Source organism: Ranitomeya variabilis, chromosome 7 (genome assembly GCF_051348905.1).
Source record: "Ranitomeya variabilis isolate aRanVar5 chromosome 7, aRanVar5.hap1, whole genome shotgun sequence".
NCBI lineage: Eukaryota > Metazoa > Chordata > Amphibia > Anura > Dendrobatidae > Ranitomeya > Ranitomeya variabilis.
The window spans coordinates 3,136,793-3,160,577 of record NC_135238.1 but is presented as its reverse complement, the minus strand read 5'-3'; the positions used below and the strand labels follow the sequence as shown (position 1 = coordinate 3,160,577).

Below are 23,785 nucleotides of genomic sequence, written 5' to 3'. Positions count from 1 at the left end.
TGCCCTGACGGGGCCACTAAACGCACCTAGTGAGTGTAAGGTATATACACCTCCGATTTTAATGAATGGAAAATATATAACCCCGGTACGGTCACTGCCAGCTGCACAATAACTAATGGCACTCACTGCCACCACCGGCCATTTATACAGGCCGATTGGACGCCTGTTGCAGTGTAGAGTATGGCTTCAGGGTGCGGTTTACAGAGCAAGAGGAACAGAGATATTACATTTTGTCTATTTAATTCAGAAAGATTTTTCTCTGCGAGACATTCACAGTGGGAATTACAGACCACCAACATCATGTAAGGGACTGAAACAGTGAAACATCCCACGACTACAGACACATCAGAGGTCCACGCCCCAGCAGCATCCTACTCCCTCTGTCGGGAGCACCGCTGGTGGCTCACTCACCCTAAGGCCGGGGTCACACTTGCGAGTTCAATGCGAGAGACTCGCACGTGTCTCTCGCATTAATACCTGGCACTGCCGCCGGCACTCGGGACCGGAGCGTGCGGCTGTATGTATTTCTATGCAGCTGAACGCTCCGGTCCTAGTGTCACCGGCAGTGCCGGGTATTGATGCGAGGGACTCGTGCAAGGTTCTCGCATTGATCTCACAAGTGTGACCCCGGCCTAAGTCACCCACTTGTCTCATGTCTCCTCTTGTAGCGTCAGGCAGTGTACCCGGACGGAGCGTCTGGAGAGACGACCATCTTGGTGGATCTACAATTGCCCTTGATCTCAGGAAAGGTAACGTAAATCTCCCCATACAGGTGCGATGTCCAGGGTGAGTGGCTCCATATAATTGTCCCTATGATTTAGACCCTGGAATGGCTCATCCACAGCGCGGAGCGGAGAGGAGAACCTTACAATCCATTCGACGTTCCCATCCAGGTGAGACCCTCGGCAGAGTACTGTAGTGCCATGTGGCCACCCCACTCCCTTTGGGAGGTGTCCTCCTGTGTGGACTCAATCTTCTAGAGTCTGGAAAAATCTGGAATTGGAGGCCGCAGGGTTGATTACAGAGATTGTGATATCGTGGGTCAGAGGTCGGGGCGGCGATCTGGGAGCACACAGTCAGGACACTTCTGGTCACCAATAACCCCCATCATTCTTATTGTCTAGGCTGGAAACTGGTGCACTGTGCACAATCCACAGCTATGTACAGTCGGGGATCTGAAGGGGAAGCATGGACCTGTGGTGGCAGGAGACACGGTGCTGGTGACGGATCCTAATCTGCCCCTGGCCGGAGACTTCACAGGTGTCTATTGTGCAGAGATCCGACATGTCACACACAGGTCTGACCCACCTGCGGCAGCTGATGCCGGAAGCAACGTCGCCCCAATAAACTCCCCTCCACCTGCGGGCACTGTTGTGAATTCTGTTCTCGAACTCCCTCCTGTGGTTATGAATGGTACTTCGGCGAGTTCTGTCCATGGACTCCCTCTGGTGGCTGTGAGTGGAGCTGCTGGTTCTGAGGTTCCTTCCCCAGCTGACCTCGTTCAGGCCTTGGCTGGCTGCTCTATTTAACTCCACTCAGATCGTTACTTGATGCCAGCTGTCAATGTCCTAGTACTGGTTCAGTTCTCTTGGATCTTTCAGATGACCTGTCTACTTCAGCAAAAGCTAAGTCCCCGCTAGCTTATTTGTTACCAATGTGTTTTTGTCCAGCTTGCTATTATGATTTTGTCTTGTTAGCTGGAAGCTCTGGGATGCAGAGTGGCACCACCGCGCCGTGAGTCGGTGCGGTGCTCTCTTTTGCATACTCTGCGTGGTTTTTTTTGTTAGTTTTTTATGCTGACCGCAAAGATACCTTTTCTATCCTCAGTCTGTTTAGTTCAAGTCTGGCCTCCTTTGCTGAAACCTATTTCATTTCTGTGTTTGTGAATTCCATCTTAACTCACAGTCAATATGTGTGGGGGGCTGCCTATTTCTTTGGGGAATTTCTCTGAGGCAAGGTAGGCTGTATTTTCTATCTTTAGGGGTAGTTAGCTCTTAGGCTGTGAAGAGGCGTCTAGGCAGTGTCAGGAACGCTCCACGGCTATTTCTAGTTGTTGTGATAGGATTAGGGGTTGCGGTCAGCAGAGCTCCCACTTCCCAGAGCTCGTCCTGTATTACTAGTTTGCTCATCTGGTCATTTCTAGTGCTCCTAACCACCAGTTCAATCATAACAGTACAGCTGGCCCGTAAAGTGTTAATGCATCTCAATAGAGGGATAAGAGAAGTTCTGAGACCATTTTTTTTTCTCTGCAGTGTGTTTTGTTTCTCTTTTCCCCTAAATCTCTGGGTGGTTCAGGACACAGGTGTAGATATGGACATTCAAGGTCTGTCCTCTTGTGTGGATCAACTCACTGCAAGGGTACAAGGCATTCAAGATTATGTAGTTCTGAACCCGATGTTAGAACTCAGAATTCCAATTCCTGATTTGTTTTCTGGGGATAGATCTAAGTTCCTGAATTTCAAAAATAATTGTAGACTGTTTTTTGCTTTGAAACCCCGCTCCTCTGGTGACCCCATTCAGCAAGTAAAAATCATTATTTCTTTGCTGCGTGGTGACTCCACTCATGCTATCTCTGATTGTCCTAAGCGCACTAAACGGTTCGCTAGGTCTGCCACCATTGGTACGGTACAGCCAAAATTTCTTTTGTCCGTTACTCTGATTTGCTCTTTGTCGTCCTATTCTGTTATGGCATTTGTGGATTCAGGCGCTGCCCTGAATTTGATGGACTTGGAGTTTGCCAGGCGCTGTGGTTTTTTCTTGGAGCCCTTACAGTATCCTATTCCATTGAGAGGAATTGATGCTACACCTTTGGCCAAGAATAAGGCTCAGTACTGGACTCAATTGACCATGTGCATGGCTCCTGCACATCAGGAGGATATTCGCTTTTTGGTGTTGCATAATCTGCATGATGTGGTCGTTTTGGGTTTGCCATGGCTACAGGTCCATAATCCAGTATTGGATTGGAAATCAATGTCTGTATCCAGTTGGGGTTGTCAAGGGGTACATGGGGATGTCCCATTGTTGTCTATTTTGTCTTCCCATCCTTCTGAAGTCCCTGAGTTCTTGTCAGATTACCGGGATGTATTTGATGAGCCCAAATCCAGTGCCCTACCTCCTCATAGGGATTGTGATTGTGCTATTAATTTGATTCCTGGTAGTAAGTTTCCGAAGGGCCGACTGTTCAATTTATCTGTGCCAGAACACGCTGCAATGCGGAGTTATATAAAGGAGTCCTTGGAGAAAGGGCATATTCGCCCGTCGTCGTCACCGTTGGGAGCAGGGTTCTTTTTTGTGGCCAAGAAGGATGGTTCTCTGAGACCTTGTATAGATTACCGCCTTCTCAATAAAATCACCGTCAAATTTCAGTACCCTTTTGGCGCTACTGTCTGATTTGTTTGCTCGGATTAAGGGGGCTAGCTGGTTCACCAAGATAGATCTTCGAGGGGCGTATAATCTTGTGCTTATTAAACGGGGCGACGAATGGAAAACAGCATTTAATACGCCCGAGGGCCATTTTGAGTACTTGGTGATGCCTTTCGGCTTTCTAATGCTCCATCTGTGTTTCAGTCCTTTATGCATGACATCTTCCAAAAGTACCTGGATAGATTCATGATTGTATATTTGGATGATATTTTGGTCTTTTTGGACGATTGGGAGTCTCAGGTGAAGCAGGTCAGAATGGTGTTCCAGGTCCTTTGTGCTAATTCCTTGTTTGTGAAGGGGTCTAAATGTCTCTTTGGAGTTCAGAAGGTTTCATTTTTGGGCTTCATTTTTTCCCCTTCTACTATCGAGATGGACCCTGTTAAAGTTCAGGCCATTTATGATTGGACTCAGCCTACGTCTGTGAAGAGCCTTCAGAAATTCCTGGGCTTTGCTAATTTATACCGTCGCTTCATCGCTAATTTTTCTAGTGTTGTTAAACCATTGACTGATTTGACCAAGAAAGGTGCTGATGTGGTCAATTGGTCCTCTGTGGCCGTTGAGGCTTTTCAGGAGCTGAAGCGTTGTTTTTCTTCTGCCCCTGTGTTGTGTCAGCCAGATGTTTCGCTCCCGTTTCAGGTCGAGGTGGATGCTTCTGAGATTGGAGCAGGGGCTGTTTTGTCTCAAAGAGGTTCTGATGGCTCTGTGATGAAACCATGTGCTTTCTTTTCTAGAAAGTTTTCGCCTGCTGAGCACAATTATGATGTGGGCAATCGAGAGTTGTTGGCTATGAAGTGGGCGTTTGAGGAGTGGCGACATTGGCTTGAAGGAGCCAAGCATCGCGTGGTGGTCTTGACGGATCACAAGAATCTGACTTATCTCGAGTCTGCCAAGCGGTTGAATCCTAGACAGGCTCGATGGTCGCTGTTTTTCTCCTGCTTCAATTTTGTGGTTTCGTACCTTCCAGGTTCTAAGAATGTGAAGGCTGATGCCCTTTCAAGGAGTTTTGTGCCTGATTCTCCGGGAGTTCCTGAGCCGGCTGGTATTCTCAAAGAGGGGGTAGTTTTGTCTGCCATCTCCCCTGATTTGCGGCGGGTGCTGCAGGAGTTTCAGGCTGATAGACCTGACCGTTGCCCAGCAGAGAAGCTGTTTGTCCCTGATAAATGGACTAGTAGAGTTATCTCTGAGGTTCATTGTTCGGTGTTGGCTGGTCATCCTGGAATCTTTGGTACTAGAGATTTGGTGGCTAGATCCTTTTGGTGGCCTCCCTTGTCACGAGATGTGCGTTCTTTTGTGCAGTCCTGTGGGACTTGTGCTCGGGCTAAGCCCTGCTGTTCTCGTGCCAGTGGGTTGCTTTTGCCCTTGCCGGTCCCGAAAAGGCCCTGGACGCATATTTCCATGGATTTTATTTCAGATCTCCCTGTCTCTCAGAGGATGTCAGTTATCTGGGTGGTTTGTGATCGCTTCTCTAAGATGGTCCATTTGGTACCTTTGCCTAAATTGCCTTCCTCCTCTGATTTGGTTCCTTTGTTTTTCCAGCATGTGGTTCGTTTACATGGCATTCCGGAGAACATCGTGTCGGACAGAGGTTCCCAGTTTGTTTCAAGATTTTGGCGGTCCTTTTGTGCTAAGATGGGCATTGATTTGTCTTTTTCTTCAGCTTTCCATCCTCAGACAAATGGCCAAACCGAACGAACCAATCAGACTTTGGAAACATATCTGAGATGCTTTGTTTCGGCTGATCAGGATGATTGGGTGTCCTTCTTGCCTTTGGCTGAGTTTGCCCTTAATAATCGGGCCAGCTCGGCCACTTTGGTTTCGCCCTTTTTCTGTAATTCTGGTTTCCACCCTCGTTTTTCTTCAGGGCAGGTTGAGCCTTCGGACTGTCCTGGTGTGGATTCTGTGGTGGACAGGTTGCAGCAAATTTGGACTCACGTAGTGGACAATTTGACATTGTCCCAGGAGAAGGCTCAACGTTACGCTAACCGCCATCGCTGTGTTGGTCCCCGACTTTGTGTTGGGGATTTGGTTTGGTTGTCGTCTCGTTTTGTTCCTATGAAGGTTTCATCTCCTAAGTTTAAGCCTCGTTTCATTGGTCCTTATAAGATTTCTGAAATTCTTAATCCTGTGTCATTTCGTTTGGACCTTCCAGCTTCTTTCGCCATCCATAATGTGTTCCATAGGTCATTATTGCGGAGATATGTGGCTCCTATGGTCCCCTCCGTTGATCCTCCTGCCCCGGTGTTGGTTGAGGGGGAGTTTGAGTATGTGGTGGAGAAGATTCTGGATTCTCGTGTTTCGAGATGTAAACTTCAATACCTAGTCAAGTGGAAAGGTTATGGTCAGGAGGATAATTCCTGGGTGGTTGCCTCTGATGTTCATGCTGCCGATCTTGTTCGTGCCTTTCATTTGGCTCGTCCGGATCGGCCTGGAGGCTCTGGTGAGGGTTCGGTGACCCCTCCTCAAGGGGGGGGTACTGTTGTGAATTCTGTTCTCGAACTCCCTCCTGTGGTTATGAATGGTACTTCGGCGAGTTCTGTCCATGGACTCCCTCTGGTGGCTTTGAGTGGAGCTGCTGGTTCTGAGGTTCCTTCCCCAGCTGACCTCGTTCAGGCCTTGGCTGGCTGCTCTATTTAACTCCACTCAGATTGTTACTTGATGCCAGCTGTCAATGTCCTAGTACTGGTTCAGTTCTCTTGGATCTTTCAGATGACCTGTCTACTTCAGCAAAAGCTAAGTCCCCGCTAGCTTATTTGTTACCAATGTGTTTTTGTCCAGCTTGCTATTATGATTTTGTCTTGTTAGCTGGAAGCTCTGGGATGCAGAGTGGCACCACCGCGCCGTGAGTCGGTGCGGTGCTCTCTTTTGCATACTCTGCGTGGTTTTTTGTTAGTTTTTTATGCTGACCGCAAAGATACCTTTTCTATCCTCAGTCTGTTTAGTTCAAGTCTGGCCTCCTTTGCTGAAACCTATTTCATTCCTGTGTTTGTGACTTCCATCTTAACTCACAGTCAATATGTGTGGGGGGCTGCCTATTTCTTTGGGGAATTTCTCTGAGGCAAGGTAGGCTGTATTTTCTATCTTTAGGGGTAGTTAGCTCTTAGGCTGTGAAGAAGCGTCTAGGCAGTGTCAGGAACGCTCCACGGCTATTTCTAGTTGTTGTGATAGGATTAGGGGTTGCGGTCAGCAGAGCTCCCACTTCCCAGAGCTCGTCCTGTATTACTAGTTTGCTCATCTGGTCATTTCTAGTGCTCCTAACCACCAGTTCAATCATAACAGGGCGCCATGCGTTAGGCCTGAAAAACATCATGTCCTGGACTCCAATCACCTCCAGAGCTACATTTACAAGTCTGCGGCTACTTATGTCTTTTCAAGTCACCTCCAGCTCTGGAGGTGACTGGAGGATAAGGCATGATATAACAGCAGAATAGTGAGTGCAGCTCTGGAGGTGACTGGAGGATAAGACATGATATAACAGCAGAATAGTGAGTGCAGCTCTGGAGGTGACTGGAGGATAAGACATGATGTAACAGCAGAATAGTGAGTGCAGCTCTGGAGGTGACTGGAGGATAAGATGTGATATAACAGCAGAATAGTGAGTGCAGCTCTGGAGGTGACTGGGGGATAAGACGTGATATAACAGCAGAATAGTGAGTGCAGCTCTGGAGGTGACTGTAGTATTAGACGAGGATCACTTTTTATGGAGATGCTGTTTCTTGCATTGATCCCTTTCCATTAGTGGCAGAAGACTTTACTGGATGATGATGATGATGATGATGATGATTCTCGTTGTTCTCTCCAGTTTTAGGGAGAAGTCTGACAGTCACATCAGACGCGGTTGAGTTGACGTCGGTCATCCTCCCCGATGTCCCCATCACATCGCTATATTTCCAGAGGATGACATCATTTAATAGGTGCCGTGATGTCACACATATGAACTCACACGGCCCCAGTGGCCGGTCTCGCTGATGTTGTGCCTCTACTTTCAGATCTGCCTTCCGGGAAGCCTTGTCTCTCATCCTGAACGTCGCCCCGTGGAAAGTGACATTGCTCCCTGACAGTCCAGACAGCGTCACAACGTGTCAGCGCGTGGAGTTCTTCGTCATAGGTAATATCTGACAACTCCTGACAACCCAAATCCTGAAAACTCCTCAGACTCTTAGAAGTTCTGCTCAGTTTTTGCTCCAATATCCCGGCTCCGTGTGCACATCTTCGATGGGTTTGTTTCTTCTTTGGCTTCTATGTCTTTCCTTTGGGATGATTGTAGTCGTAGCTGTAACTCGGCTCCACACTTCAGTTCTCTCTTCACCTTCCCAATCACATTAGATCGACTATAACAAGCAGTTTCCTGATCCCTTTTGTTCCCGTGGGATCGCTCCTCCTTCATCTCCCACCATCATCCAGTCTTTACCATTAGGGAAAAGTCCACGCCGCGCTCCCATCAATCTTTGTAAAAGTTTAGGGCATGAAAACTTTCACCTCTCAGTAGATTATCAGTTCCTCATAATAAACTCTAGCATCTAATCTATTCATTATGATACTTCTGCATCTGAAAAATGACCTCCCTAATAGTCTCGATGAAAAACATAATAGGTGGGAGTTGTGCGCACTCTGCATATCGATCCAGATCAAATGACGACCCTCTCCACAAATAAAAATGTTGTCCACGAAGAAGAGTCGTATCCTCAGACCTTGTGACGAAGAATGAGAAAATATAAGTTTATCTTCAAATGCTGAGATAAGTGTTTGTGACACGTGGGGCGGCTGTTGACCCCATCGCTGTGCCCTGCAGTCATCAAACTCGATGGGAAAATAATTTTTGGCAAGAATCATCTCCAGAAACCTTATTGTGTGGTCACAAATATTTCCTGCCTTCATGTAGAAGGCGTCAATGTGTAAAGAACAAAACTGTGATCTTTTCAATGCAAAAGATTTTGCTGTACCTTTTAAACATCCAGGCGATCCCTGGATTATATTCGGCATGTCTGCACCACGTGCTGCAATAAGGGGAAACCTAGAATTTATACCTGAGAAGATCAGTCCTCCTGTGTGATCTTTATATCTTTATGCTTTACTGGTTATGATATGACCCAGTGCATGTGGATCCATACTGTGACAAAATCACTGGTAATGTAGTAGAGGGGAGAGGCGCTTAATGGCATCAGTGATATGAAGCCAGAATATTTTCCTCCAGCACATTACGTGTTGTGATGGTTAAGTTAAAGTTTCATACATGGGTTGGCTTTTTGTGGACATCTATAGAGTTGGTGGGAAGGTGTCCACCTTATCTCCACCTTATCTCCACCTGCACCGCTGTGTACTGATAGGACCCGTGTGAGGTCACAGTCATGTGGTCAGTCACATGGGCTCTAGAGGCAGTCTTTGGTCAGCAAGACTGGAGAGCGGATTCTCCAGTGGGTTTTTGTGTCCTGAAGAAAGCCTGACCCCCTGTTGTTACCCACATAAGTATGGGCTGTGTTGCAGCGTTTGTTGTTGTTGTTGTTTTTCCTGTTTTAGTCTGAAGGGCTGTGTTTATTTTCCCTTCTTGTTGGTTTATGCCACCTAATAATAAACCAATCGAAGATTTAAAGAGACGGTGTTCCTATTTTTCTACCTCTGTATACCGCCACCTGAGTTGAACAACCAGTATATATACTGTGGCTACATACTGGTGAGGGGCTCGTGAAGGGTTGGCGGTGGTCCTCGCTTCACTGCTGATGGATGTGGCATCTCCTGCATGTATCATCAACGTGATTCAGCCTCCCGCTCTCCAGGTGGCGCCACATATGTCGGATGCACTATCGGTCCGCGGACTTTCAGTAGCCACTGTCTCTTTTCTCGTCACATGTCCGGCAGACATATCCAGATGTCTAATGCGACTTCTGTCCAGTACGTGGCTGGAAATCTCGGGGGGCGCTGACTCTCATGGATGATTTCTCCACCGCTTTACTCTCATTAATGTCATGAATAATATTATTTTCAAATTCTTGCAAAATCAGTGAAAATCAACAATGAAATCGAACTCCGGATTATTAGAAGTGAAATCCTAAAGCCTTATTAATGAAGCTTTTTTTCCAGAATCAGTTAAAGGGAATCTGTTATCAGCCCTTTGCTCTGTAATCTCAGCATGATGTGGGGGCAGATACCCTGATTCTAGTAATGTGTTACTTAATGTCCTGCTTGCTACAGTTTTATCAGCAAGAGATTATCACACGAGGGCTAGTAAACAAACTGGCAGCTTTCTGGTTATGCACAGTACACACCTGAAACTACCAATCAGTGGTGTGGGCAGGGTCATATGGAGCTGCCAATCAGTGCTGGGACTGTCAAGAAGATATTAATTATTTTCCATTGTTCGGGGGATACAACCAGAGCTGGCCTACTACTCCTCCCATCATTGGTTTCTGTAGGACCAAATCCTTCCGGCAGCCCTTCTCTCCCTCTGTGAATTTCCACCCCCCTCCCTTCCAGCAAATGGTCAGTTTGGAATGAGGAGTTTTTATTGCCTGCTAGGACTAGAAGAGCTGAATGTATTTTCCCTACTAGGATCCCTTTGTCTTATAAGCAAAATATTCAGTCAAATTCAATAATACACATTAATCCCAGAAACATGAAAATTAGATTTCCATGGTCTGGGCACTTGGGCTTACGCATGGCGGCGTTTTGCAGCATTTAGGGCCATCAGAAACCTGGAAAATGAATTTCTGCCCACGACAGACATACCGTGTGTGGACTCTAAAGAACGGTAAAATCGCAGGGGAAAAAAATAATGCCAATATTGTTAACCTGAAGGTTGCAGGCCAAAGTTATGAAGAAAATGAGTTATCCATAACTTTCCAAGCTATGTGTACCTCCCAGGAAACAGCCCATATGTGAGGTCAGTAAAGTGTGAGTTCTTAGCTTTATGGCCAAAGCATAAAACAAGAACGTCCATCTTTGGCATGCATTCAGAGACAGCTAGACACCATGCTGTGGTACTGGATCATTTCTTTGAGATCTCTCCTCCCCTATATCGACACGTCATACCTGTGACTGAGATTTAGTAAGTTTCTTATTTTCATCCCTTTTATTTCATAACTGTTTGTTCATATTTGTATTTTTTTTCTTTTGTAATATCATTTATATCTTTTGTAAACACTGCCGATTAATTCTGGAGTAAACTTCGTTCTTCTTGCTCTATGAGCGAACCGCCACATACTCCGCGCATAGTAAAGCTACTGAACGGGCGTCCGATCCACCTATAAGAGGTCGTTGTCGCAACATAGTTTTCATATTTATGTGGTGTTGGGGTCTTGATGGTGACTGGATCGGGATATATATATGTTCCCGCCAGGAACCGGTGGTATATATATATCCCGTCATATCACGTGCCGCAATATTCAACATAAATTAGAGCAGCTGCACTCACTTTCTTATCCTCTGTCAATACCCTTATTGGCCAGCAGGTTAGGGGGGCGCCAGAGAGCTGCAAGTTCCTGACTAAAAGTGAAGTTTTTCATGGCAGGGCGGGGTTCAGAGTACTGCTAGATCTGCAGCATAAAAAAATTGGATTTTACAAAAACTGAGAAGCAGCCTAGTAAATGTCACATGGCTGGAATCAGGGTCTCTGCTCTTACGTCATACTACTCTCAGAAGGGGCAGAAACATAAATTTTCTTTAACTGATATTCATGTTTGGTGTGTGACTGTCAGTGCACACGATTTATACACCCCTAATACAAGAGTCACAGGACCCTTTCCTCCATACTGCGGCCGCACTAGCTGTGCCCTGTGACTGCCCAGTCCACTACTGTAGCTGCAGCCCAGCACCATGTTATTGTAGCCCAGCGCTGGGTTACAATTTCCCTCAGTCAGCTGTAATGTCTGTGATCTGAGCGGAGCCATCATGTCATTGCTGCGCTCAGATCCCAGTGATGCCAGTGAGTCCGGGCACCAGTGCTGCAGTGGTGAGCACTAGTGTTGAGCATTCCGATACCGCAAGTATCGGGTATCGGCCGATACTTGCGGGTATCGGAATTCCAATACCGAGATCCGATACTTTTGCGGTATCGGGAATCGGTATCGGAACCACATTAATGTGTAAAATAAAGAATTAAAATAAAAAATATTGATATACTCACCTGTCATGATCTCCATGGCCAGAGAACTAGCATAAGCCTCTATAGGAACAAGCTCTTGGAAGATGTAACTGTACTGACCATGAACTAAACCTACCGCATCATCTAGAAGTAGCCAGGTAGCATGTCCTACTTTTTATCCCTATATGCCCAGCGCCGGCCGGAGAACTAAATAATGCTAGCAGAGGGAAATATAAGACCTGACTCACCTCTAGAGAAATGCCCAAAAGGAGACAGAAGCCCCCCACATATATTGGCGGTGATATGAGATGAAACAACAAACGCAGCAGGAAAATAGTTTTAGCAAATTTGAGGTCCGCTTTCTAGATAGCAGAAGACAGAAAGCATACTTTCATGGTCAGTAGAAAACCCTAACAAAACACATCCAGAAATTACTTTAGGACTCTGGCATTAACTCATAATACCAGAGTGGCAATTCCTGATCAACAAGAGCTTTCCAGACACAGTAACGAAACTGCAGCTGTGAACTGGAACCAAAATACAAAAACAAAACATGGACGAATGTCCAACTTATCTAGTAGATGTCTGGGAGCAGGAACAAGCACAGAGAGGCTTCTGATAACATTGTTGACCGGCAAGCATCTAACAGAGAAGCCAGGTTATATAGCGACACCCAGATCTAATCAGAACAGGTGAACAGGGAAGATGATGTCACAGGTTCAATTCCACCAGTAGCCACCGGGGGAGCCCAGAATCCAAATTCACAACAGTACCCCCCCCTCAAGGAGGGGGCACCGAACCCTCACCAGAACCACCAGGGCGATCAGGATGGGCCCTATGAAAGGCACGAACCAGATCAGAGGCATGAACATCAGATGCAGTGACCCAAGAATTATCCTCCTGGCCGTATCCCTTCCACTTGACCAGATACTGGAGTCTCCGTCTGGAAACACGGGAGTCTAGGATTTTTTCCACAACGTACTCCAACTCACCCTCAACCAACACCGGAGCAGGAGGCTCAACGGAAGGCACAACCGGTGCCTCATACCTGCGCAATAACGACCGATGAAAAACGTTATGAATAGAAAAGGATGCAGGGAGGTCCAAACGGAAGGAAACAGGGTTAAGAATCTCCAATATTTTATACGGACCGATGAACCGAGGCTTAAACTTAGGAGATGAGACCCTCATAGGGACAAAACGAGAAGACAACCACACCAAATCTCCAACACAAAGCCGAGGACCAACACGACGGTGACGGTTGGCAAAAAGCTGAGTCTTCTCCTGGGACAACTTTAAATTGTCCATCACCTGCCCCCAGATATGATGCAATCTCTCCACCACCGCATCCACTCCAGGACAATCCGAGGATTCCATCTGACCGGAGGAAAATCGAGGATGGAACCCCGAATTACAGAAAAACGGGGAAACCAAGGTGGCAGAGCTGGCCCGATTATTGAGGGCGAACTCCGCCAATGGCAAAAAAGCAACCCAATCATCCTGGTCAGCAGACACAAAACACCTCAGATATGTCTCCAGGGTCTGATTAGTCCGCTCGGTCTGGCCATTAGTCTGAGGGTGAAAAGCAGACGAAAAAGACAAATCTATGCCCATCCTAGCACAAAATGCCCGCCAAAATCTAGACACAAATTGGGTTCCTCTGTCAGAAACGATATTCTCAGGAATACCATGCAAACGAACAACATTTTGAAAAAACAGGGGCACCAACTCGGAAGAAGAAGGCAATTTGGGCAGGGGAACCAAATGAACCATCTTAGAAAAACGGTCACACACCACCCAGATGACAGACATCTTCTGAGAAACAGGCAGATCTGAAATAAAATCCATCGAGATGTGTGTCCAAGGCCTCTTAGGAATAGGCAAGGGCAACAATAATCCACTAGCCCGAGAACAACAAGGCTTGGCCCGAGCACAAACGTCACAAGACTGCACAAAGCCTCGCACATCTCGTGACAGGGAAGGCCACCAGAAGGATCTTGCCACCAAATCCCTGGTACCAAAAATTCCAGGATGACCTGCCAACGCAGAAGAATGCACCTCAGAGATGACTTTACTGGTCCAATCATCAGGAACAAACAGCCTATCAGGCGGACAACGATCCGGTCTATCCGCCTGAAACTCCTGCAAGGCCCGCCGCAGGTCTGGAGAAACGGCTGACAAGATAACTCCCTCCTTAAGAATACCTGTGGGGTCAGAGTTGCCAGGTGAATCAGGCTCAAAACTCCTAGAAAGGGCATCCGCCTTAACATTCTTAGAACCTGGTAGGTACGATACCACAAAATTAAACCGAGAAAAAAATAATGACCAGCGCGCCTGTCTAGGATTCAGGCGCCTGGCGGTCTCAAGATAAATCAAATTTTTGTGGTCAGTCAATACCACCACCTGATGTCTGGCCCCCTCGAGCCAATGGCGCCACTCCTCAAACGCCCACTTCATGGCCAAAAGCTCCCGATTCCCAACATCATAATTCCGCTCAGCGGGCGAAAATTTACGGGAAAAGAAGGCACAAGGCCTCATCACGGCGCAGTCAGAACTTTTCTGCGACAACACTGCCCCAGCTCCGATCTCAGAAGCGTCGACCTCAACCTGAAAAGGAAGAGTCACATCAGGCTGACGCAACACAGGGGCAGAAGAAAAACGGCGCTTAAGCTCCTGAAAGGCCTCCACAGCATCAGGGGACCAATTAGCAACATCAGCACCCTGTCTAGTCAAATCGGTCAATGGCTTAACGACATCCGAAAAACCAGAAATAAATCGACGATAAAAGTTGGCAAAGCCCAAAAATTTCTGAAGACTTTTAAGAGAAGAGGGCTGCGTCCAATCACAAATAGCTTGAACCTTAACAGGATCCATCTCAATGGAAGAGGGAGAAAAAATATATCCCAAAAAGGAAATTCTCTGAACCCCAAAAACGCACTTAGAACCCTTGACACACAGAGAATTAGACCGCAAAACCTGAAAAACCCTCTTAACTTGCCGGACATGAGAGTCCCAGTCATCCGAAAAAATCAGAATATCATCCAGATACACTATCATAAATTTATCCAAAAAATCGCGGAAAATATCATGCATAAAGGACTGGAAGACTGAAGGGGCATTAGAAAGACCAAAAGGCATCACCAAATACTCAAAGTGGCCCTCGGGCGTATTAAATGCGGTTTTCCACTCATCCCCCTGCCTGATCCGCACCAAATTATACGCCCCACGGAGATCAATCTTAGAGAACCACTTGGCCCCCTTTATGCGAGCAAACAAATCAGTCAGCAACGGCAATGGGTATTGATATTTAACCGTGATTTTATTCAAAAGCCGATAATCAATACACGGCCTCAAAGAGCCGTCTTTTTTTGACACAAAGAAAAAACCGGCTCCTAAGGGAGATGACGATGGACGAATATGTCCCTTTTCCAAGGACTCCTTTATATATTCTCGCATAGCAGCATGTTCAGGCACAGACAGATTAAATAAACGACCCTTTGGGTATTTACTACCCGGAATTAAATCTATAGCACAATCGCACTCACGGTGCGGAGGTAGTGAACCCAGCTTGGGTTCTTCAAAGACGTCACGATAATCAGACAGGAACTCAGGGATTTCAGAGGGAATAGATGATGAAATGGACACCAAAGGTACGTCCCCATGAGTCCCCTTACATCCCCAGCTCAACACAGACATAGCTCTCCAGTCAAGGACTGGGTTGTGAGATTGCAGCCATGGCAATCCCAGCACCAAATCCTCATGTAGATTATACAGCACTAGAAAACGAATAGTCTCCTGGTGATCCGGATTAATACACATAGTCACTTGTGTCCAGTATTGTGGTTTATTATTAGCCAATGGGGTGGAGTCAATCCCCTTCAGAGGAATAGGAGTCTCCAAAGGCTCTAAATCATACCCACAGCGTTTGGCAAAGGACCAATCCATAAGACTCAAAGCGGCGCCAGAGTCGATATAGGCGTCAGTAGTAATAGATGACAAAGAGCAAATCAGGGTCACAGACAAAATAAATTTAGACTGTAAGGTGCAAATGGAAACAGATTTACCAAGCTTTTTAGTACGCTTAGAGCATGCTGATATAACATGAGTAGAATCCCCACAATAGAAACACAACCCATTTTTCCGTCTAAAATTCTGCCGCTCGCTTCTGGACAGAATTCTATCACACTGCATGCTTTCTGGCGTCTTCTCAGTGGACACAGCCAGATAGTGCACAGGTTTGCGCTCCCGCAGACGCCTATCGATCTGAATGGCCATTGTCATGGACTCATTCAGACCCGCAGGCACAGGGAACCCCACCATAACATCCTTAATGGCATCAGAGAGACCCTCTCTGAAAGTAGCCGCCAAGGCACACTCATTCCACTGAGTAAGCACAGACCATTTACGGAATCTTTGGCAGTAAATTTCAGCTTCATCTTGCCCCTGCGATAGGGACATCAAAGTTTTTTCTGCCTGAAGTTCCAAATGAGGTTCCTCATACAGCAAGCCCAAGGCCAGAAAAAACGCATCCACATTGCGCAACGCAGGATCCCCTGGTGCCAATGCAAAAGCCCAGTCTTGAGGGTCGCCGCGGAGCAAGGAAATCACAATCCCAACCTGCTGTGCAGGGTCTCCAGCAGAACGAGATTTCAGGGACAAAAATAGCTTACAATTATTTCTAAAATTCTGAAAGCTAGATCTATTCCCTGAGAAGAATTCCGGCAAAGGAATTCTCGGCTCAGATACCGGAGCATGAATAATAAAATCTTGCAAATTTTGTACTTTCGTGGTGAGATTATTCAAACCTGCAGTTACACTCTGAAGATCCATTATTAACAGGTGAACACAAAGCCATTCAAAGATTATAAGGAGAGAGAAAAAAAAGAAAGACTGCAGCATAGACAGACTGGCAAGTGATCCAATTAAGAGCACAGAGAAAAAAAAAAAAAAAAAAAAACTCTCAGCAGACTTCTTATTTCTCTCCTTTCTCAGCCAAGGATTTTAACCCTTTAGTGGGCCGGTCAAACTGTCATGATCTCCATGGCCAGAGAACTAGCATAAGCCTCTATAGGAACAAGCTCTTGGAAGATGTAACTGTACTGACCATGAACTAAACCTACCGCATCATCTAGAAGTAGCCAGGTAGCATGTCCTACTTTTTATCCCTATATGCCCAGCGCCGGCCGGAGAACTAAATAATGCTAGCAGAGGGAAATATAAGACCTGACTCACCTCTAGAGAAATGCCCAAAAGGAGACAGAAGCCCCCCACATATATTGGCGGTGATATGAGATGAAACAACAAACGCAGCAGGAAAATAGTTTTAGCAAATTTGAGGTCCGCTTTCTAGATAGCAGAAGACAGAAAGCATACTTTCATGGTCAGTAGAAAACCCTAACAAAACACATCCAGAAATTACTTTAGGACTCTGGCATTAACTCATAATACCAGAGTGGCAATTCCTGATCAACAAGAGCTTTCCAGACACAGTAACGAAACTGCAGCTGTGAACTGGAACCAAAATACAAAAACAAAACATGGACGAATGTCCAACTTATCTAGTAGATGTCTGGGAGCAGGAACAAGCACAGAGAGGCTTCTGATAACATTGTTGACCGGCAAGCATCTAACAGAGAAGCCAGGTTATATAGCGACACCCAGATCTAATCAGAACAGGTGAACAGGGAAGATGATGTCACAGGTTCAATTCCACCAGTAGCCACCGGGGGAGCCCAGAATCCAAATTCACAACACTCACCTGTCCGGAGGCCCCTGCACCTTACCGCTGTTAACCGGCAGCTTCCGTTGCTTAAAATGAGCGCGTTTAGGGCCTTCCATGACGTCACGGCTACTGATTGGTCGCGTGCCTCTCATGTGACCGCCACGCGACCAATCACAAGCCGCGACGTCATTCTCAGGTCCTAAATTCCTAGAATTAGGAATTTAGGACCTGAGAATGACGTCACGGCTTGTGGCGGTCACATGAGCGGCGCGCGACCAATCAGAAGCCGTGACGTCATGGAAGGCCCTAAACGCGCTCATTTTAAGCAACGGAAGCTGCCGGTTAACAGCGGTAAGGTGCAGGGGCCTCTGGAGAGGTGAGTATATCCATATTTTTTATTTTAATTCTTTATTTTACACATTTATATGGATCCCAGGGCCTGAAGGAGAGTTTCCTCTCCTTCAGACCCTGGGAACCATCAGGAATACCTTCCGATACTTGAGTCCCATTGACTTGTATTGGTATCGGGTATCGGTATCGGCGATATCCGATACTTTTCGGGTATCGGCCGATACTATCCGATACCAATACTTTCAAGTATCGGACGGTATCGCTCAACACTAGTGAGCACACATCGCTGGATGGAAAGTGAGCCAGCAGTTCACTGTCAGCAGTGGCTCCCCCTGGTGTTTAAAAGGGGAAAATATCAAAACTTGTCAAATCGTTTGATATATTTTGTACCATTAAATAAAATATTAAACATTAATACTTTACATTTTTTGAATTGTTGAAAAAAATAGTTTTGATGTCTCATTCCCTTTATCCCTCTGTATGTGAGCGGCACTGGATCAGCACACTGCTCTCCTGACATCCTCTGTGCTGCTGGTGCCCCTTGTTTTTCTCGCCCTCGCTGGCTGTCGCGTGTCTCTGTGGGAGGTGGTCTCATCAGTCACAGCTTTACAATGATCTCCTGAATACGGGGATTAGTCGCGGTGAGCACAGGGCGGTGCCGGCTCTTACCGGCCTCATCTGCACATAAAGATAATCCGCTGCTCGTCACCGCGGCCGTGACTCTGACTCGGGGGGGAAGGGAGGAATATTCCGACACCTGGAGTCTGATCTCCCCACGGCAGAGATCCAACAATGATGGAATGTGCGGTCCGTGGGGGAGGGGCACTCTGGTGACCTCATCACATGACCTCGTCACATGACCTCATCACATGGCCACTCAGCGGTGCGCAAAACTGATGCCGCTTTTCAAAGTGATTTCCGCTAGAATTCTGGTGTAATGGCTGGGATGACGATTGCGGTAAGATTACTGGGATGTGAGTCCTGTAAGAATAAAGATGGTGGCGGCGGGATCTCTGCACGGACAACGTCCCGACGTGCGGCCCACCAGGCGACTTTTGGAGCATACTCTTCTCCTGTGCTCACGGCCATCGTGAGACGCTTTCCTCCCTCAGATCGATGGTTTTCTGGCCGTGACTGTGAGCAGCGCCATGTGGAGGCCCTCGCTGAGGGCTGGCTCCAGGGTTCTGCTGTTAGCTCTCAGGCGGAGCACCTCATCTAACATGTATTCTGTATGTATCTCCCCAGGGTTCAATGACACAGAAGCCCTGTCCTCCATTCAGGCCGTGGAATCGCTGGGGCCTCCATGCCGGACTCCTTCAGGTACAGGACGCCGCTGCTGCTGCCAGTGATGCTGTGTAATAGTGAGGCGGGACAGGATGATGAGGGTGGTGATGAGGGTGATGATGAGTGCCCAGAGTCTGTGAGTGCGCAGAACTAGTGGGGATATGACCTGTGGCTTCTGAGACGGAAGAACTGCCGCAGATGTTCGCCTTTATGGTCCATAGTGTGACCTCACAATTCACAGTCCGCGCCTGGACTTGTATGAGGACATCAGGGAGGGGCTGATCCACTTCTCTAGCAGATCTCGCTCTTCTGGGGCTGACACCATCTTTATTCTATTTAGGGTCAATAGACTCCAGTGCTGACAGTGAGAAGAGGATGATGAAGACCTCCTTCCTGATGGTTTCCCTGTTCCTCCTCCTGTGGTGACTCCCTGACCAACCGCTATTAGCTCCTCCCATGACACTCTCCTGCGATCAAGATTGAGGCTCCAGATCAAGCAGCGACCTTTTTTCTCTCTCCAGCTGTCTTCTGTGGTCATTCCTCTGCCCTTTGCTCTGGGTTCTCTCTCCTGCTGTCTTCTGTGGTCATTCCTCTGCCCTTTGCTCTCTTTTCTCTCTCCTGCTGTCTTCTGTGGTCATTCCTCTGCCCTTTGCTCTCTTTTCTCTCTCCTGCTGTCTTCTGTGGTCATTCCTCTGCACTTTGCTCTCTTTTCTCCTGCTGTCTTCTGCAGACATTCGTCTGCCCTTTGTTCTCTCTCCTGCTGTCTTCTGTGGTCATTCCACTGCCCTTTGCTCTCGGTTCTCCCTCCTGCTGTCTTCTGTAGTCATTCCTCTGCCCTTTGCTCTCTGTTCTCTCTCCTGCTGTCTTCTGTGGTCATTCCTCTGCCCTTTGCTCTCTTTTCTCTCTCCTGCTGTCTTCTGTGGTCATTCCTCTGCCCTTTGCTCTCTTTTCTCTCTCCTGCTGTCTTCTGTGGTCATTCCTCTGCACTTTGCTCTCTTTTCTCCTGCTGTCTTCTGCAGACATTCTTCTGCCCTTTGTTCTCTCTCCTGCTGTCTTCTGTGGTCATTCCTCTGCCCTTTGCTCTCAGTTCTCTCTCCTGCTGTCTTCTGTGGTCATTCCTCTGCCCTTTGCTCTCTGTTCTCTCTCCTGCTGTCTTCTGTGGTCATTCCTCTGCCCTTTGTTCTATTTCCTGCTCTCTTCTGTGGTCATTCCTGTGCTCTTTGCTCTCTGTTCTCTCTCCCGCTCTCTTCTGTCATCATTCCTCTGCTCTTTGCTTTGTTCTCTCTCCTGCTCTCTTCTGTGGTCATTCCTCTGCCCTTTGCTCTCTTTTTTCTCTCCTGCTGTCTTCTGTGGTCATTCCTCTGCCCTTTGCTCTCTTTTTTCTCTCCTGCTGTCTTCTGTGGTCATTCCACTGCCCTTTGCTCTCGGTTCTCTCTCCTGCTGTCTTCTGTGGTCATTCCTCTGCCCTTTGCTCTCTGTTCTCTCTCCTGCTGTCTTCTGTGGTCATTCCTCTGCCCTTTGTTCTATTTCCTGCTCTCTTCTGTGGTCATTCCTGTGCTCTTTGCTCTCTGTTCTCTCTCCCGCTCTCTTCTGTCATCATTCCTCTGCTCTTTGCTTTGTTCTCTCTCCTGCTGTCTTCTGCGGTCATTCCTCTGCCCTTTGCTCTTTTCTCTCTCCTGTTGTCATTTCTTTACCCTTTGCTCTCTATTTTCTATCCTGCTCTCTTCTTTGATCATTTGTCTTCCCTTTAATCTCTCATAATAATAATAATAATCTTTTTTTTTTATTTTTATATAGCGCTAACATATTCCACAGCGCTTTACAGTTTGCACACGTTATCATCACTGTCCCCAATGGGGCTCACAATCTAAATTCCCTATCAGTATGTCTTTGAAATGTGGGAGGAAACCGGAGAACCCGGAGGAAACCCCTTCAAACACGGAGAGAACATACAAACTCCTTGCAGATGTTGTCCTTGGTGGGATTTGAACCCAGGACTCCAGCGCTGCAATGCTAACCACTGAGCCACCACACAGTGCTATCCACTGAGCCACCATGCTGCCCTTTGCTCTCTGTTCTCTCTCCTGCTCTCTTCTGTGGTCATTCCTCTGCCCTTTGCTCTGTTACTTCCTTTCCTCTTCTCTGTCGTCTCCTTTAGATCTAGTGCCTTCCTAAGTGTAATAATAAATATCATAGGACTCTGCAGCTGATTTGAGTGATCGGATGATGGGATGGATGACTGCGCCGTCCGCACTGTGCTCTGTGTGATCTGCTGCTGATGCAGCTGTTGTTGTGTCCTGAGAGAGACAGGTCCGGGCAAGCTCCAGGGTGCAGGGTGCGTGAGGGGTGTCTGACCCGCTAATCTCTGCCCCACCCGAGCTCGTCCAGGCACATAACATTCCCCTCACTCACATGGAAGAGATCACACCCGGATACAATGGCAGGTGGAAGAGAAGGAACTAGGAGTGATCTGCAGAGTACAGGACAGGAGAGATGGAATTGTGCAATGTATGTATATAGGAGGAGTGGTACCATACACATATACAGTGGAGGAAATAAGTTCTTGATCCCTTGCTGATGGTGTAAGTTTGCCCACTGACAAAGACATGAACAGTCTAACAGGGTAAGTTAATTTTAACATTGAGAGATAGAATATCAAAAATAAAATCCAGAAAATCGCATTGTATAAATTATATAAATGTATTTGCATTTTGCAGTGAGAAATAAGTATTTGATCCCTCTGGAAAACAAGACTTAATACTTGGTGGTAAAACCCTTGTTGGCAAGCCAAGCAGTCAGACTTTTCTTGTAGTTTGTGATGAGGTTTGCGCACATGTCAGGAGGAATTTTGCTCCACTCCTCTTTGCAGATCATCTCTAAATCATTAAGGTTTTGAGGCTGTTGCTTGGCAACTCGGAGCTTCGACTCCCTCCATAAGTTTTCTATTAAGGGATTAAGGTCTGGAGACTGGCTAGGCCACTCCATGACCTTAATGTGCTTCTTTTTGAGCCACTCCTTTGTTGCCTTGGCTGCATGTTTTGGGTCATTGTCTTGCTGGAAGACCCAGCCACGACTCATTTTTAATGTCCTTGCGGAGGGAATGAGATTGTAACTCAGGATTTAACAGTACATGGCTCCATCAATTCTCCCATTTATGCGGTGAAGTAGTCCTGTTCACTAGCAGAGAAAAAACCCTGGAACATAATGTTTCCACCTCCATGCTTCACAGTGGGAATGGTGTCTTTGGGTCACAGGCAGCATTTCTCTTCCTCCAAACACGGCAAGTTGAGTTAATGGTAAAGAGCTCAATGTTTGTCTCATCTGACCACAGCACCTTCTCCCAATCACTCACAGAATCATCCATTTGTTCATTGTCATACTTCAGACGGGCCTGCACATGTGCCTTCTTGAGCAGATGGACCTTGCGGGCACTGCAGGATTTACACTAAAAAGGTTTAAATGTGTTACCAATGGTTTTCTTGGTGACTGTGTTCCCAGCTGCTTTCAGATCATTAACAAGTTCCCCCCGTGTAGTTTTAGGCTGATCTCTCACCTTCCTCATGATCAAGGATACCCCACGAGGTGAGATTTTACATGGTGCCCCAGATCGATGTCGACTGACAGTCATTTTGTATTTCTTCCATTTTCTTCCTATTGCACCAACAGTTGTCTCTGTCATGAAGCAGGGTTGTCTGATTGCCCCCAGTTCTTTCTTCAAGGATTTATTTATATCCCACTTCCCAGTTCTGGTTTGGAACTTGCAGCTCTCTGGCGCCCCCCTTACCCTCAGGTCAGTCAGGGAACTGCCCCTAGGACAATTTGTCACGAGAAAGGCTGCCTGCTATGTACTGGCTAATGGGCACACTGCAGCGAGGGCGATATAACTACTCCCACTTAGGAGGGAACAATAATTATCAACGCCGTCCGTCGCTGCCAGTTTTCACAAAGGTTCAGGACACTTCTGCTGCCACCAGCTCCTATTTCTTAATTAATAACGGGTCAGGAGCCAACCCAAATATTAGCATAATTTACTTCAGAGGACGTGAAAGTACGTTATAGAGCAAGGTGTAACGAAGCTAGTAATTTTATATATTTTACTCCAAAAGTAGGCAGTGTTTACAAAAGTATAAAAAAGATATTATAAAAGGAGACAATTATCGTATCTACAGACAATTACAAAATAAAAGGGATTAAAAGAAGAAAAGAAAATTACAGTTCTCTCATATCATGGCTGACCATGTGGCTGGGGGGAGGGGTGACATCAAAATGCATCACAGAGTGTCTCCCAGCTATCTTCCTGGACAAAGACTAGTGCAAAATGACTTCCCACTATCTTATACCTGTGCCCAAAACCATGGCACTCCCCCTGTGCTGACGTCACTGAGTGGGCTGAATACTCCCCTTTCTGAAAGATTTGAAAGCCTGCTATTACCCATTTATCTTGGGGTGAACCTCGTAGAGGAAATAGAATATTATAATTATGCTTAGCATAACCTGGGGGTTCATTTAAGTCCATACACGGCTTGGCTATGAGCCTCGGTGAAGCAGTAATGCATGTCTCAATTTTTGCTAAGCGATGAATTTCCAAAATCCACCAGATGGGAGCCCTGTCTCTGCGGTTTCCAGAAATATGAACTGCTTATTTCTGTGAATATTCTTTGTGGATATATTTGGTCTTAAAGGGAACCTATCACCCCGTTTTTTAAAAATTAGATAAAAATAGTGTGAAATAGGGGCAGAGCTGGGCTTTACATTACTGCCTTTTTGGTGCCTTTACACCCCCGTTAGGATGCCGAAATACCTTTGTGAAGTGGCCGTTTTGTCCTGTCACTCAAGTTGGTCAGGTCGGATGGGCGTGGTCACAGCGCTGTTTCTCCCCCAGATCAGGCTCATCATTACGTTGGTGGCGTAGTGGTGTGCGCATGTCCAAA

The 23,785-nt window shown here is 46.8% G+C and overlaps 2 protein-coding genes across 2 annotated transcripts in view; both read left to right on the top strand.

The window, feature by feature from the left end:
• LOC143785026 (uncharacterized) overlaps nt 1–21,059 on the top strand; it is a 46,467-nt gene extending 25,408 nt beyond the window's left edge. The window contains exons 4-10 of the mRNA XM_077273671.1: nt 669–749; nt 822–893; nt 1,125–1,260; nt 7,223–7,334; nt 7,410–7,528; nt 18,816–18,890; nt 19,195–21,059. Of these exons, the coding sequence (XP_077129786.1) occupies nt 669–749; nt 822–893; nt 1,125–1,260; nt 7,223–7,334; nt 7,410–7,528; nt 18,816–18,890; nt 19,195–19,280 (681 nt within the window). The 3' untranslated portion in view covers nt 19,281–21,059. The remainder of the gene's footprint in view (nt 1–668; nt 750–821; nt 894–1,124; nt 1,261–7,222; nt 7,335–7,409; nt 7,529–18,815; nt 18,891–19,194) is intronic.
• Nucleotides 21,060–21,296: 237 nt separating this feature from the next.
• LOC143785027 (serine protease 27-like) overlaps nt 21,297–23,785 on the top strand; it is a 29,513-nt gene continuing 27,024 nt past the window's right edge. The window contains exon 1 of the mRNA XM_077273674.1: nt 21,297–21,362. The gene's annotated coding sequence lies outside the window, so the exon portion shown is untranslated. The remainder of the gene's footprint in view (nt 21,363–23,785) is intronic.